This window comes from Diadema setosum, chromosome 1 (genome assembly GCF_964275005.1).
Source record: "Diadema setosum chromosome 1, eeDiaSeto1, whole genome shotgun sequence".
NCBI classification, from domain to species: Eukaryota; Metazoa; Echinodermata; class Echinoidea; order Diadematoida; family Diadematidae; genus Diadema; species Diadema setosum.
The window spans coordinates 21,519,791-21,537,669 of record NC_092685.1 but is presented as its reverse complement, the minus strand read 5'-3'; the positions used below and the strand labels follow the sequence as shown (position 1 = coordinate 21,537,669).

General features: G+C 40.9%; 1 protein-coding gene across 1 annotated transcript; it reads left to right on the top strand.

Annotated features, from left to right (window-relative positions):
* The first annotated feature begins 1,165 nt into the window (after window positions 1-1,165).
* Window positions 1,166-17,628, top strand: LOC140238435 (pinopsin-like). Its single transcript, XM_072318661.1, has 5 exons — window positions 1,166-1,622; window positions 1,940-2,134; window positions 9,924-10,057; window positions 15,271-15,510; window positions 17,227-17,628. The coding sequence occupies exons 1-5, from the start codon at window positions 1,166-1,168 to the stop codon at window positions 17,626-17,628; spliced, it is 1,428 nt and encodes a 475-aa protein (XP_072174762.1).
* The last annotated feature ends 251 nt before the right edge of the window (window positions 17,629-17,879 follow it).

Genomic DNA, 17,879 nt, shown 5'->3' with positions numbered 1-17,879 from the left:
AAAAGCCAATAATGCAGCGTGAACAATATCTTTCTCTGAAACTTGAGAAGCGATTCATTATTGGTTACATTTGGCATGCGGAGTGATGCGGTCTACAACCGCTGCAGTGGCGTCTCTTCAGCGAGTGCCTGCCCTTTAAGTATAGGTCACGGGTAATCAATCCATTATTTTTGATAAGACTTGTGGGATTGCCTGCATTTACACGTTTTCATTTTAAACTGTTCTAGTTTTTTGATAATATAGCAAAGTATCGTATAATAACCCTTCCTCCCTTTAGTTAAATAAAAAATTGTTACAAGGCATATTATGTTCAGAGGCCGTTACGTTGTCCTAGTCAAGCGTTTTGCTTATGATAACGGTCTCCTCCACCTGTACACTTAAAGATCTGTAATGATATTTATGTATTATTTCACATGATTATACATTTGTAATGCTAATTTTTGTTTATATTTTCATGACTTGTGAATAATATGTTTGATATTGTGATACTTATTTTCCGTTATGTACAAGTGGAGAAATAAAACTTACTGAAACTGAAACTAATGAGAAGTGGGTTTGAGTAATGTTGCTGCCCATGGACCAGTATGTGTTTTTGCAGTTTTTAATGTATATCTGTCATAAAAACCTTTAATGATGAGACTTTCCAGGGAAAAAAATATATAATCGTTTCGTCTAATTAGTTATGCACAAAAGCACCTAAAATTAAGCATTTCGCTGATCGTTTTCAACGAAATTTTAGCGGAACGTTGTTTATTATGTTTTGTTTGATAGGAGTTTTTCATGTTGGTTCAGATTTCATGATTAATGACATGAACATGCAAGAATTTCGTGTCTATAATTCCAGGAATTATATAGTTGTCCATTACATACGTATGCTCTTATTGATATCGAACCCTAGAATTCTGTGAACACTCTCATCGCCTGAGTTACATCTACTCATCATCGTGATCATGAACTAGAATATGCCAGTTGCAAAATACGCTATTCCCCATTTCTTTTCCTCTGAAGTAGCAAAATTTCTTCTTTTTTTTTCTTCATGAATGATACATTATAGCATAATGGTATGAAGCAAGATTGTATCCTAAGCCATACGTGTAATAATCTGTTTTCCCCTAATTCATTTCATTCCTGTCACAGGGTAGCATTCTATCCGTTGTCATGAACCATGAACACGTCGGTCACGAGTTCATTAGAAGTTAAATCACTTCCACGATTCGATGCCCTTTCCTCGAGCCAGGGTCACACGTCTCCTTCGCTGAACTCTGCGTCGATGCTACACATGATTTCCGCTATGCGCTCTGCCACTGACCTCGTCAACGAGACGACCGTTGGTCCAAGCACCCTGGTGGTGCCCGTCTCACGCTCCACCTACGACTTTCTCGCCGTCTACACGGGTTTACTGACCATCTTCGGAATACTAAACAACGGCATCGTGATTGTGCTCTTCTTTCGGTACTCGTCGCTACGGATCCCAATCAACAGCTTCCTCTTCAACGTCAGCCTCAGTGACCTGATCGTGTCATGCCTTGCGTCACCATTCACCTTCGCCTCCAACGTGGCCGGCCGATGGCTGTACGGCGACCTTGGTTGCACCTTGTATGCATTTTTGGTCATGGTTGCAGGTAAGTGGGAATCTAAGACCACCCGTTCTGACACGAAACCTTTGACACCGAATGTTATCTCTCTGCACTGTTGGTGCCTTAATAAACACAAATGAAAAACATCGATCTATTCGCGGTGATACCTATGGGAAAAACAACAACAACGAAAGAAAGGAAAGAAACAAAAATAAATGCATAAACGTCTACAAAGAAACTCATGGTCACTGACACATTTACAAGTGTGCAAAATTAAGCACAGTAATGTTAGTCAGCTGTATAGCGACCTTGTCTCATTATGACGTGACTTGCACAATGTCAATTGACCCTTTTGATTACAGGTTGCGAGCAAATTGTGATTCTTGCCCTGGTGTCCATGCACCGCTGTCTACTGGTAGTGCGGCCATTCACGGCTCAGAAACTGACCCATGGCATGGCCGCTGCCCTAATTTGCCTGACCTGGCTCTACTCGCTTGTCATGTGTCTACCGCCGTTCTTCGGCTGGAGTTCGTTCACATACGAAGGACCGGGAACAGGTGAGTAACGATCGACAAACCTAGCGGCCATTCACAGTAAAATTTCGCTAAACGGTTCACTCCATCTTATTTCTGCGTGTGTCTAAATGCATGTACGAACGCATTGTTTGAATATGCAGTATATATCGAAACGAAAGAACACGAATTCAGTTATTGTTTGAGCGTCACTTTGTTCAAGTAACGTATTGTTTAGGTTGGCGTCACACTGTCCACGAAATTGACACAAGATGATCATACAAATATGACATTTTCAACTTTAGCCGCAAACCAGGTTAAAGACCAATCAAAAACAAAAGCAAGTATGCTCTCTTGTTAGCAGCCTGAGAAACTCGATCCACTGGCGCTTATAGGATGGCTTTAAGATGCCGTCATGAATAATCCGATGTTTCTACGATCAAAGCCAAATTTGATCATTTCCTTTATCGTGTGTTCATCTTTGTCCAACATCGAACGGGACAGTGTGACGCATGGAGAAGATACATCATATCCGAACGGTCTCATATTGATACGTCGTAAATATGGCGTCACATTGTCCTGAAGTTGACATAGGATGGTAATACGAGTATGGAGGTGTTTTTTTTTTTTTTTTCGTGCGAAATTGGCCCCGAACATGGTCAAAAGCCAATCAAGAGCCAAAGTAAGTACGAAAGGTCACATGATGGCACCCACACCACACGCAAAGGCTACACTAAGATGTGGATCTTTATGAAGGACTGACGAAGGAAACGCAGTGACTACGCGAAGATTTTGCCACCGCTCACGGAGTTGTTTCTGGAGCCCGAGAAACTCTACCGGTGGTCGTAGGAGGCTCAAGATGCCCCAATGAATGACCCGATAGACCTACACAATTAGGGCCGTATTTGAAGACTTTTTTATTCTGTTTCCATCTTTGCTCAATCTCGGGACAGTATTTGACGCCTGCTTTACCTCGGCTGGTACATGAATGCTCATTGTAAACTTTATACACTGCACATATCTCCAAACATCTGTAGTGCGCAACGATAAAATTGTTAGTCGACTTATTATCTCCAAATGATTGAGCAAAGATGAAGAAAAGGAAAAGGAAATGTTCAATTTTGGCTGTGATGGTAAGAACATCCGGTCATTCATGAGTGCATTCTAAACCATCATATAAGCGTCGGTGGAGTTTCTCAGGCTCCAACAGCAACTTCGTGAGCTGTGGAAGAATCTTTCGCAGAATTGCCCGAAGACCTTACGATGGTTTGTCTTCGTGTTGAGTTCGGGTGTCCATTTTGTCCTTCGGATGGCCATCGTGAGGTCACTGTGTCAAATCGTGTCATCGTCGGCTTTACCATCGGTGCCATCGGGCATTTTTCGCTTCACTAGACAATGCAAAGGAAACGAGAAGCTGCCCGATTGTCTTAGGAAGGCAACACGACAACGTAGGCCTACTTGAAGCTCTTGCCAGGGAGGTGCTAGAAGAAGGAGAGGCAACTGAAGCTCTCCTTTGAAGTCATGCGCGGCACCGCCGAGAAGTTATGCGTTCAACTACAGGTGTTACCCATGTGCTTTGACAAAAGAGAGCATCAATAATCGGGACTAGCGCTCTCATATCTAGAAATATTTGCTCCTACTGCAATTCGCTCTCTCTTTCAATGTGATGGCAACAATGAATTTTGTACCTTGAATTGGAGCAGCGAATCAAAATGCAGTGTAAAACTCACAATTTTAACAGCAAATAGTTTAAAAACACGCTGGAACACGCTTTAACGGAGTACTTTATTTGAAAGATCAAAATATCCCCTTATTAACAGATAGAAAATTAACATGCGGAAATGTGCGCATTATAGAAAAAATTAGGTTTTTAAGAGGGCCTAATTTTTATTTCCTTTCGATTTGCGAATTACGAAGAAACTAGAAATATATGTTAATAATATTGAATTCTTTCCTATACTATTCTAAATCAATTCGAGTATTTCATCTAAAATTTTGCGGTGAAATAAAGCTTGTAATTCAACGAAAGGTGAAATGCGTTCTTCGTCTCCGAACTTCGTCTTGCAACTAGAGCGGTGCCGAGCATGACTTCAAAGCGTAATGGAATGCTAGACATCCCATTGTAACGCCTTGAACCCAAACATGTGTTTGCATGAATTACGAAGAGTTGCCACTCCATCTCTTTAACACCTCCCTGCTCTTGCAATGCCGAAAAGTAGCCATCGTATAAGCACGTATAAGCCAATTGGTAATTAGCTCATGTGCACGTTAGTACAAGTGATCTTTTTTTTCTCAGTTGGTTAGGCACTTCACTCGTATTCAAAGCAACATAATGCGTACCGGTAAGTATGCCCGGCGTAACAATTCATGGAATTCGTGTTAAACAAATAATGATCTTGTATAGTGAGACCAGGTGACCAGAATGGTCCGTCAAACAACCCTGGGGGAAGCATCCATTTCTTTGTTTTATATTGAACGCATTAAAACATGTGTTTATTCGTATTGCCAAATACCAGGTTTGCTGTCAGGTGGATGTACTGGCAAGAATCATTTACAAGGATTGCATGAATAATCATTATATGACAGATGCTTATCTCCGTAAATTTAAAAACCATCATGCGTCTTGGTACGAATGACCTCTTTCTGCTCATGCACAAAGTAGAACTACTAACTGGCTTATTGTAGTAGGATGATATCGAGGTGGGACCACATGGTGTCGGCGAAGATAGCCTAACTTGAGTCGCTCAAGCTTTTCCCATGTATCATGGCAACGTTGACGTATAAAATCCCAGCCTATGAGCATCTTCCTATAAGTCAGAACAATTTTAAGGAACAGATACGTGTGTTACCCCCCCCCCCCTTAGTTTTAATCACAATAAATTCATCACAATTCAGTTCCTTCTTTGGATGCACCTCGTAGCACATGATGAGCAACTTTCTCAGGCAAAGCACCTCCTTTCACAAGTAAAATTTATCTCATTTCTCTATGCCGTGTATTTGTATTTGCCTTAATTTGCATGCAGTCTATGGCCTGTTGGACTACTCCCATTTCGCCTTCCTTTACAAATTGTTTTTGCAATTTTGACCCTCAACACTATTACAGTAAAACATTTTCTCCATACATTACATGTTGACCACTTGACTAAATTTTATGTTTTCAATGAGAAAGTGAGAAGGTCTTGAAATGAAAAGAACAGGGCCTACTCGATGATACAGAGAGAAAAAAAATAGGAAAAGTAAAAATCCGATTAATAATTTATTTAGGAATAAACTCTTTTGATTTAGAAATGAATGGATTCGATTAATCTGGGATCGAATGGTTCAGCCTTAAACTTTGAACAAAAAAGGAGAATGACAAAGACAAACAAGAAGTAGGAGGAGGAGGAAGAAGAGGAGGAAGCAGAGATAATGAGATGAAGAAGAGAATAGAAATCTAGGTGAAAGGAGGAGGAGGAGGAGGAGGTTCTTGGAGAAGAAAAAAAAAAGGGAAAAGGGGGTAATGAAGAAGAACGACTGCTAGCAAAATCGTTAGAACAAGGTTACATGATCTGATGACTTTGAAAAATAACCCAAAAAGTGACAAAACTGTATAAAAGTGTAAGTCTACTTTCCTTCAAGTTCAAGTATCGTCCGTAATTACGCATTTTCGATGATTAAAACAGAGTGCATCGAAAACGATTAGTGTCCACGTAAGCTATTTCATAAGCTTTATACATGGAAGCTTATGAAATGAACAAGAAAAGATCGTCCTTTTCTTTATAATACTGTTATTCCTATGTAATCTCTGCTATTGAAACATTACAGGTAACAGGGACCTTAACTTATTGCACGAGTTCTTAAAGAATCAATGACAATTTGATAGTGCAGGTGGCAATGATGATCGCGATTACTTTATGTCTATCATTACTATTATTTCTATTTGTCTTCGTATTCATTGATTGATAATGATAATAATGACAATAACAGTAATAACCACAACACCAGCCAGATTCTTACCCCTGCCTCTCCTGCCGGGAAGGGAGGGGGGATTTGTCATCCCAAGAACTAGACAGTCATATAGACTAGTCATATGTCCCATTAACTAAACACGATGGCCTTATTTGCCTAGTGTCTAGCTCGTGGACCGTATAGACCTAACTATTCTATTTTTCTATCATATAATTATGCTTGATGTCGAACTCGTGGATCTTGTACACTCAATGCTTAGCTAGAGGGCTGTATGACTCGTGAGCTGTATAATTCCTGGGTTGTGTGACTCGTGGGTAGTATGACTCGTGAGCTGTATGACTCGTGGGTGTCTAGCTCGTAACATGCACCCGCAATTTGGTGGCATGTTAAAGTTGAAATGTATGTCCTGCTCCTAAACACTAGTATGCGATCAGCAACTCCATTTCCAACGCGTACGGTCGGTCATACCATCGGGAGGTCTCGTCACATCTTCATGACCTACTATACAGTTCAAACAAACGCGTCCTAATATCAATACGGCGTCGTGTAGCCATCGCGTGGCCTTCGTGTGTCCTTCGGTAAATTCCTATATAAAAGTTTACATCTTCGTGTAGCGTTCGGGTATGTTTCTGTTGCTATCGTGTGTCCTTCTGTAAGCATCGAACTCGCTTTGGCTGTTGCTCGGTTGTTGACCAAGTTCGGGGCCAACTTCGCATGAAATTGACAATGCCATAGTTGTATTGCCATCTTGTGTCAATTTAGGGACAGTGTGACGCCACACTAACAAACCTTCACTGCTGTGTACACTGTCTGAAACTGGAGCGTGTAGTTATGTCTTCATGTCGGAATATAGCCGCGGTCACAACTCGCCGTACTTGCAAGTGCGTGCTGTCTACTTGCAAAAACGTGGGCAAAATTTGGAGATCCGTACGTAGTAAGTACCTCCTCAGTACGGATTTTGGAGCACGCGGACACGCCGTAGCACTTTTAGGACACGAGGAAGTTTCGCTGCGTTCGGGCTACGGATTCACCCTATTAAAGTACGGGCAACGTACGTGCTCTCTACAGTAAACGTGCATACAACGCACTGACTCCGTGCGTTTTTTAAATTTTTTCCACCGTCACTTGCTCGACGGACTGCGCACGTAGCGCGTGCGTGTTGAGCACGTGATAAGTGCGTAGTCCGTGCTTATTCGGCACTTCGTGAGTTCAACTCTTCAATAGAGCACGCAGATCGTACCGAATAAGCACTTGCTCCGCACTTACAACGCAGGTTGTGCGCACTCATTTATGCAATGTACACAAGCCGAGCCGACGGAGGAGCTAGTGTCATCATTTCGTCTCCAAGATGTTGGCAATTAGGTTTTCGAACTGTTCTATATACTTCACCTACCGGGCAGAAATGCCCTATAAGGTTTGTGGGCTCGAAAAAATTGCATACACAAAAATGATTGTTTAATCATATGAAAGAGCTTTCAAATCTCTACAAACCAAAATGTCATGCTATAGGACCTCTCTGCCTGGCGGGCGATAAGAAATGTTCATGGTTGTTAATATATATATATATATATATATATATATATATATATATATATATATATATGTTATTTTGCAGAACATTAAGAGATAGTCAAAAACTGCTTGAAGTATTTAGAAATCTTGAGTTGTGAGTGCATAGTGAGCAGGTTTTTTGAGTTCTGAATCTTGTTTTTTACATTTAAGAGTTGCACAAGCTTGGTTAAAATGCATTGGTCATCATTGTTTTTGTAGAATAGGGATAAAGTTTGTACAATTCTCAGTTAAGCTGAAATTGAGAATGTGTATATATTTTGAAATTAAGCAAAGAAGGAATGGCTATGATGACAATATTACATTACATACATACTTGTAAATTGCAAACGTGACTCTTTCAGACTCAGAGAAAACTGCAAAACCATAGGCCTACATTCATCGTTCCAGCAACATGCTTTTAATCTAGCTCAAAATATGCCTGGCTGGCTGAAATGCACCATTGGTCACCTCTGAAACTGGTTGTAAAGATGGCAGACTTCATAACAGCAAATCATAATATGCATCTGAAATAACAAAAGTCAATTCTCAGCTCATTTCCAGTGACAATGTATTAGGCTATATATCTAAACCAAAATTATGTTATAGAATGTCATTGTAAACACTCTGTATTTATATCTGATGTATTAACCCTTTCTCTGTCATTGAATCAAATATACACACATAAACCTATGGACATGAAATAAATATGGCACACAGAAGGTGAAACTACCATGTAAACGTATGAAGAAGACGTATGATTACACATCAGAAGAACCTCGGAAGGTGGTCCTATAGGCCTATCCCCAACATCTGACGGAAAAAGAAAATAATCGCACTTGCACGCACTTACAACATGCGAGAGAGTAGGGATACCATACGTGAGCAGCACGTGTAATTACAGCCGCCGCAAGATAACATGGCAATCGCACGGAGATTGTACGTTGTAAGCACGTACAACTCACTTACCACGTGCACAACGTACGATGCACGTAACCCCTCACAGCCAGACGTGGCGTGCGGGCCACGTACTTACACCCTGCGCAACAGTGCGAGTGTCGTGCGTTGGCGTACTTCCTCCCTGCTCTAGTCACTCCCTCCCCACGTTTTCAGGAAAAACGTGAATGCCGTGGCATCCGCCAAAGACGTACAGACTAAAAGCACGAACGGCGAGTTGTGACCAGGGCTTATCGTATGTCCACAAGTGCGCAGAATCACTTGTGCGTGAGAACAGTTAGTATGATTTATGTCGGTCCCCTATACCCCCGGGTTTTATTTCGTAAAGCACGTCAAAATAATGTCCAAGAGCAGTAGATGTTAATATTGACATTAAACGACGGAACAATGATGTCGCATGATCTTTAGAAAGGGTAAGGAGGGTAACGTTGGATAGCAAAAATCATTACTGGTATAGGTGGGGGAGGAAGGCTTTGGTAGGGATGCGTTAAAGATCTGAGTATGCACCATTTAGACTACCCGTTACGAACAATGATGAAATACTCCGTATAGCAGATCACCTATACCCAGAGAACTGCTAACCGTTTTTTTTTTTCTTACCTCATCCAGCTATGTAAAGAAAATAACATTTATAGAAATGTCTAGTGGCATTCCCCTTCATTTTACCTGTTCAACTGAAGCAAAAGAAAAAGATGCTCACTGCACTGGAAATGTGGCTACATCAAGACAAATAAATACCCCACCTGAATTAACATATTATGAAGGATTAGCCGAATTCTGCCGACAGACGAAGTTGAGAGAGATCCAGCAGCGGAAAAGAAAAAAAAATCTTGTAGGCCTAATTATTAACATTCATTGACAGAAACATGTAGCTCTATGACAGCTCTAGAAGGCGACTGCTCCGTCTTTATATTATTAGTCATAGAGTTTTTACCGGATTCATCAGCACTTCGAGCCTTGCTTTTTTCAATGAACACCCCCCCCCCCCCCACACACACACAAAAGGAGAACTGTAGCAAACGGACAAAGAGAAAGATTATGGATATGTACAAAATGGGTACGAAAGAAGGGAAGGGAGAGGGAGAGGGAGAATAACTTAAGTTAGTAAGTAGGCGCGGTCAGACTGGCAAAAGATCGCGAAGTTTAAGATCGGGAAGTCTTCCCGATCTTTTGTCATGCGGTCACACTGGCAAAACTTCGAGATCTTAAAGATCGCGATCTTAAACTTCTCGATCTTTTGCCAGTCTGACCGCGCCTAGTAGGTCGGTACTTTGGTGTCGAAGCTCCTTGGTAAAATCTCACACAGTTTCAAGACAGTAAAGGCCCTTCTGTACACCCGATCAACTACCAATAATTTCACTTATCTCGTGTACTTCAACAGCCTGCGGCATCGCCTGGAATTCCAAGAAGCCAGGGGACTCGGCGTACATTGTCTTCATTTTCATCGGTATCCTGGCTATTCCCTTGTTCATCATCATCGCCTCTTATGCCCTTCTCATCTATGCTGTTGCTAAGGTACGCATTTCGATACGTGATGATCATTAATTATGATATTATGTTCCCCTTTCCTCTTTGGCCGAGGTGCAAAGCTTTAACATAGGCCAAAAAAAAAATTGTTTGTTTGCCCTTAATTGTCAAACCCAAGAGGGTCGGTAGGTCGTTGTTTTGTTTTGTTTTTTTGTTTTGTTTTTTAATACAGGGTACCCTTTTTTCCATGTCTATGCACTCAAAACTCCAAGAGATTCATTCAAATTTACGTCTTGCCAGGGCCCGGTACGCGAGGCATGAAAACACTCACTGACAAACACTTATAACGTTCATATTTGTTAAATTTTGCAATCAGCTCCAAAAGAGTACCTTCCAGTGAGATGCTGGCAACTGAACTCCAAACAGTTTTGGTGCCATGACAGCTGGTAACGGATGCTGCAAAAGTAGCCATCTTGTGAAGGGCTGCACACTAACTCATTTTTTCTGCCGGTCCGACCTGTTTCTGTCGGACCGGTAAATGCCCCGTTTTACCATTTTTTACAGGTCCAAACAGAAAATTTACCGGTCAACAACGACAACATAAAAAACATTAAATGACTTGCAAACTTATTTTCTTGTTTTTTATGGATGTTCCCCCCGCCCTCATGTACATTTTACAGATTAATATTTTTTAAACTTGCATTATTTATTGCACAAGAAATTTAAAAATAAAGACAGGAAAAAATTGGAATGTTTGTTTGTGAATTAGTGTAAAATGATAATGAACAAAATCAGATTGTATCAAATGCGTTTGTGACTTTTTCTAACCATCAGCGCACGAACTTGCTGCGTAACCTGCTCTTGGTGGTCAGTTGGATTGCGATGATTTAATGAATTATTTTAGCTGTTATATTTTCAGATGCACGCGATACAAGGGGTTCTTTATTTTTCTCCCGATAATCTCTTCGCATTTGTGCATGCGTTCTTGAAAGGTACACGACATGCAGGGCCGAATTCGCAATCATTTTTGCGCCCATTTCCACCTCAAATATTAGCGGGATTGTGACGATTTCATAAATTACTTCGGCTGTAATATCTTACGATGCACGCGCCAAAAGGAGTTTAAAATGCGTCCTTTATTTTTTCCCGATAAACTCTTCGAATTTCGTAAGTGCGTTCTTAAAAGATGTACCACACGGCCGAATTCATGATACTTTTTTGCGCCTATTTCTACCTCAAATGTCAGCGGGATTGTGACGATTTCATAAATTACTTCGGATGTAATCTTTTGTGATGCACGCACCAGCTAGAATGGTTGAAAATGCGTTCTTTATTTTTCTCCCCATAATCTCTTCGCATTCCGTAAATACGTTCTTAAAAGATATACGACACGGCCAAAAATCAGGATTCTTTTTGCGCCTATTGTTTCCTCAAACTTCAACGGGATTGCGATGATTTTATGAATTATTATTCGGCTGTAATCTTTATGATGCACGGGCCAAAAGGGGTTGAAAATGTGTCCTGTATTTTTCTCCCTATAATCTCTTCGCATTTCGTACATGCGTATACGACACGGCCGAATATACGATCCTCTTAGCGCCTATTTCTACATCAAATCAGCGGGATTGCGATATTTCGTTAATTATTTCGGCTGTAATCTTTTGTGATACATGCACCAGAAGGGTTGAAAATGCGTTCTTTATTTTTCTCCCGATAATCTCTTCGCATTTGTGCATGCGTTTTCAAAACTATACACTGCATGCAGGGCCGAATTCGAGATTCTCTTTCGCCTATTATTGTTTACTCAAATTTCAACGGGATTGTGAAATTTACATGAATACTACTCGGCTGTAATCTATATGATGCAAGCGCCAAAAGGGGATGAAAATGTGTCCTTTATTTTTCTCCCGCTAATCTCTTCCCATTTCGTACATGCGTTCTTAAAAGGTATATGACACGGCCGAATTCACTTTCCTTTTTGCGCCTATTTCTACCTCAAATATCAGCGGGTTTCGGTGGCGATTTCATTAATTACTTCGGATGTAATCTTTTGTAATGCACGCACCAGAAGGGTAAAAATGTGTTTTTTATTTTTCTCCCGATAATCTCGTCGCATTTGTGCATGCGTTTTGATAACCAACACGGCATGCAGGACTGAATTCAAGATCCTTTTTGCGCCTATTATTTCCTCAAATTTCAACGGGATTGCGTTGATTTCATGAATTTTTATTCGGCTGTAATCTTTTATGATGCACGTACCAAATGTGTCCTTTATTTTTTTTTTTCTCCTCTATAATCTCTTCGCATTTCGTACATGAGCTTTTGAAAGGTGTACGATGCAGCCGGTCGAATTCATGATCCTTTTTGGGACGATTTCTACCTCAAATATGTAAGCGGGACTACGATGATTTTATGATTTTTTTTTTCTCCCTAGTATTATCTCTTCACATTTTGTGCATGCGTACTTAAAAAGTACACGGAAGGGCCGATTTCGTGATCCTTTTTGCGCCTATCTTCATTGTGAGATCATTCTGAACAAATGAAAATATTCATTTGTGAAATGACTGTGTAAAATGAAACTGAACGCAATCAGATCCATTTACTGTATCGCTGAATATCGAATATGTTTTTACTTTTCTAAAAATCGACACAAGTGAATTAGTTCTAACATGTCAACTGTCACGCTGCTGCGAAGCCGGGATCGGATCGTGAGTAAAATGACCCAGAAATGCGTTGTCTGGCATGACCGCCGATCGCAAGCAAACGAAAAGCAGTTACACTGTACATGCTTTGCATGTATTGCATGGCATGGCAGTGCGTGAGCAGCGCCAATGCGCAAGGTAGCGCAAACTGGTCGCCAGTGTGCAGCCCTGTACTAAGTGCATATACATGCATTGATTGGATTTCGTGCGCGTGCACGCATATGAGCCAAAAAGGTAGCTACATTGTATCATGCAATGCATGCTATAAAACGTAGCCTGTAGACCCGCGCGGCCCGAACATAATTACGACGGGTCGATGAGATGAAAAAAAAAAAAAAAAAAAAAAAAAAAACATTTTTAGACTTTTTTGTATTCTTTCTCTAGCTTAAAATGGATAATTTTGGGTTTAAAACCATTCACAAATTTGTAGAAGATGAAATTTGTGGAAAAAAAAATAAACTTGAAAGAGCAAAAAAAAAAAAAACAAAACAAAACAAAAAAACGCGACCCGAAATTTCCGTGATTTTCGGTCGGTCGCGAAGGGCAAACAAACCATTTTTTTTTTTTTTTGGCCTAATGAGGTGAAATGAATCTCGCACGTCTGGAGTGGACATTCGTGGTTTTCCGAGACGATGGCTTATTGTCTGGACAGAATGTGTTACGAACCCTCTTTTTCGATCATCTTCTTATTGCCATAATTCTCATCATCATTACGAGCAGATATAACAGAAACTCAGGGTCTAGGGAAAGCAAGATGAGGAACAAAAACATAGAAGCAAAATTACTCTTGGCCGTATTGTGGTATAATATAGGAATAGTTATAGAATGATTAAGATTCAAGTAGCACATGTATTGTATAACATTAGTGGTGGTGGTGGTGGTAAAAGTGGAAAAAAAAAGTACAGTGCAAGATGAATGGGGAGAGGGAGATTAACGTGGAGTTTTGTAAAGGGGGGAAATATTAGAGAGGGTACCTTAATATCAGTTTCCCTGGTATATTAATGTTGACCACGAGAAAAACAGCAGTTGCAGAAATTCAAACCGACTCAACTGCAGTCCCGCATGGTATTGATTCCATCAACTCGGGTAAGTTTCATGTAACGTTGCTTTTTTTTAGCTCATCTGAGCCAAAGGCTAAATCTTTTTGAGCTAGTGCGGTCATTCATCTTCTGGCGTCCGTCGTCCGTCATCTGTCGTGCATGACATTTCAGCTTCTTCTTGAAAACCCCGTAACGGATTTTCTCCAAACTTGGCAGGTAGCATATCTTTAGGTTGATAGGATCTCAATATTATGTTCAAACGTGCATCATGCCCAGGGGGAGGGGAAGAGGGTAAGCTTCCAAGTTAGAAAGAAAATCTCTACAAATTTTCTCTAGAACCGGGAGTTAAAGCAATGAGTAAGTAGATTGATGACTACAGTTCCCTGTGTGTTCACGACATTATTATGCGGGGTGCCCTTTGGACCCCTTTAAATGGGGGGGGGGGGGAGATGACCAAATTAGGGACCAATTTTCACATTTTCACCAAACATGACAGGCATTATTGCTAGAATGATAAGATAGTTATCTGTGCACATGACATCAATGCCCCACTTGGGGGGACTCATAGCAGGGGACCCAGAACCCCAAATTAGAGAATATTTAAAATAAATCTTCTTCTATATAAACCAGACATGAAATGTGTAAATACGTTGCTTAGTAAGTGCATTTTAAAGTTTGTTCATGTAAGATCCAGTTGTGCCTCGAGGGGGGTGGGGGTGGGGTGGAGGAAAATCATGCACGTGGTACAGTCTGTCACCAAACTATAGCAGGCATTACCTCTACGGTAAATTAATATAACTTTGTGCGAACGGGCACCATGTCCGTCCGACGCCAAGGCGACCCGCAGAGTCCCCAAATTAGGGAAGCTTTTAAAAATCTTCTATAGAACCACAAATGTTTTGAGTGAATCGAGTGCACTTTCAGATTTGTTCATGGCAGATCAAGGATTGGCCCCCTCGGAGCTGGGACCAAATTTGGGGTTCGTTTTAACATCTTCATATTCTTTTTGAAAAACCCATGGCCAAACTACAAACTTGGCAGGTATTATAGGAAGAGTGATAGAATATATACCTTGGCATCACCATGGAGGCCCCTAAAGCCCCAAGTTTGATATATTTTTCTCATATCATAGTCTGCAAGAATGCGTGGAAGGTGAACCTGCAATACTCAGGTGAGTGCTAGACCACCTGGTCTCTTGTTTCAGAATGCCCTGACATTTGAACGTTGACATTTCGGAAGTCGTCTTTTTTATATCTATTCAAAGTGACATAACATTATGCGCTTTCAAGTGGTCCTAAAAGAATATCTTTGTATATTTTTAGGGCCGGGGTAGGGGATAATTATCTTATCATCCTCTGCGATAACCAGCAGCAAAAAAGGTAGACCAAGGCATAATGATTAAGGCCCCACGCTTCAAAACTGTTTTGTCTCAGAGGAGGCAAGAAACCTCATCATTGTGCTGAAAGCAGTCAAGCACTTGTGGGCTACGTCTTTTTCTTTTCGTCTGCTTCCATTGCAGATCTCGAGCACTGCAGCTGCCCGGTCATCGGATGCCAAAACGGAGCGAAAAGTCACCAAGATGGTGTTACTCATGGTTGGGTGTTTCCTAGTCGCGTGGAGTCCCTACGCTGGCTTCTCCCTGTACGTGTCTTTCGGGACGAATCCAAAAGTGGGGCCGATCGCAGGCACACTGCCTCCCTTCTTCGCCAAACTCTGCACCGTGTACAACCCCATCATCTACTTTCTCATGAACAAACAGGTGAAAACCAATGAAACATTAGAAGATGAAGTCAATGATAATATCATTTTGCAACCACCAAGGTTGGCCCGTAGCGGGACAAGTGGACAGAGCGAAGAAGGGTCAATATTGACGTCACAGACACCACAAAATAATGGAATGTCTGTGTTCAGACAAGTTTTGTTGCACGGTTATTTGCCAGGAAATTGTCATGAAAATACTTCTTTGTTTGCCTGGTATTTCGTAATTACACGTCTTCATAAACGGTGTGATCTGAGACAGTAAGGTTATTATGAGTGTTATCTTGAGATGAAATCAAAGAAGCCAAAGATACTACCTAACAATTTCTTTAATCTTGTAGGATCTTTAAGATTTATCGTAAAATTCTTGTTTCTTAACGACTTTCTTCTCAACTCTCTTGGCGATGTGATAGAGGCCAAGAAGACGTTGTTGTCCCTATTTGTTACTTATTAAACATACATATTGATTATAAAGGGAGGGTTTTTGCAGTAAAAGCCGTCAGTATCGTCAACAAGTCCAAGGATTTCACCGAGTGCACGCACACCAACATGGTAATACATGTCAAAACAAAAGAGTGACAACCCAGAGTGTTTCACTTTACTTCAATGAAATTTTAGTTTGTTTCCACCAACAAACAAATAAAACATAAGAGACAGAATACATTTCAAATATCATCTTTTCGCATTTGTAAAAAATACGTTTAGTACACGTAAATCACAAAGTATATCACAAAATGTATGAACAAAGGAATCATATAGTAAGAAAAATAGTGCATTTTTGCAAGGTTGACAGGGAAGTAAATATGATGATAGAAAAGAATAACCCATTGTAAAGCAGAGCTCGTAAAACATTGATCACTCAAATGAATTCATGTTTAAATAGCGTAATCCCAAATAGATACGACTAGAGTTGTTGAATATGATGTAGGTAATATAAAAGCATATCATTGTAAATATAAATCATAATTAAAGTACAGAGGAGATACAAATTGAGAATGAGAATGCTACGCCTAGAGACACTACTTGTTGAACTCCGTGTGTCAGTAAAACATGGTAATGAAAACAACAACAAAAACAAGAACAACGACACAGACAGACATACACTAACACACACGCACACATACATTTATATACATTTTTGAACCCTCTATCAGAATCAAGATGGAACTCATCATTAGGACAGCCCTCAGTGCAAATCAGAATCAAAACGTCTTCAATTTATTTCATCTGATAAGAACTGGGCGTTGTTGTAGAAACAACTCTGAAGCTACTTTCAGCATCAATTTACTGAAGATTCCAAATTTCCTATTTGTCAGTGAAAAAAAAAGATTCAAATGCTTCACAACATATTTCAGGTAACCCTCGAGAAATGCGTCACTTATAAGATCCTGAAAATAAGTTTTTCTTCAGCTTTATGCAGTATCATCCTTTAATGGGACGGGGGAGATCGAAGGAATAAATCTGCGAAGATTAGCCTGTAAGTCGACATAAAGAGACAAAGGTTCTAATGGGTAGCAGCTTGCGTCAGAGAGAATTATGTTTTTGCAGTGCCTATGGCAACTTCATGGATGTCATAAACTGTTTTCATGACAAATTTTCTTCTCTCTCCCTCCCCCTCTCTCCCTTTATATATCTATATTTCTCTCATATGTATGTTTGTATGTATGTACGTATGTATGTGGGTGTGCATGTGTGTCTTTGTTGATCATGTCGATAGTTTAAAGATGCCTTGATTGATATGGTCTTCTGCGGGGAAAACCCATTCGACCGAGAAGACTCAGGTGAAGGGCGGCAGGGTCAGCGAGGGAATCGCGCCGGCGGGGAGGCTACGAACCGGGGACGAGGACGTCGCGTATCAGCTAGCGTCCCCACCGTCTCATCAAGGGCCGACATACCGCAGTCGTGTGGCGAAGCCGGTGACGCGGCCGACGACGGGGACAATACCGGCTGCCAATCTGCGAGCGGGACGGTGTTCGAGCTGTCGTCCAAGGTTCAGAGTGTGAAGCGCTGTGAAGTCGGCGCTCCGGACAGTCGATCGACGACCTTGTCAACGACGGCTGCGTCGAAGGTGTCGAAACGAACGACGAATAAAGTAGAGAGCCTTCCTCCGGTTGATTGAACTTGACGACATTATTGGAAGTAGAGTTCCCTCCGCAAGTGACAATGCTACTGAAGCAGAGATCCAATCGATGTTGAATATGTGCAAGTATTGGTTGGAAGAACAAAGAACTTACAAACAGTAGTATGTATTTTTGAAGTCAAACTGGGCAATACAGATGGCATTTGGTCGAGGTAAACAGTCATGATCTCTTCTTGGATGCGCACGCTTCTCCGGCAAAGAAAATATCCAACTGGTCTGTAGGAACGCAC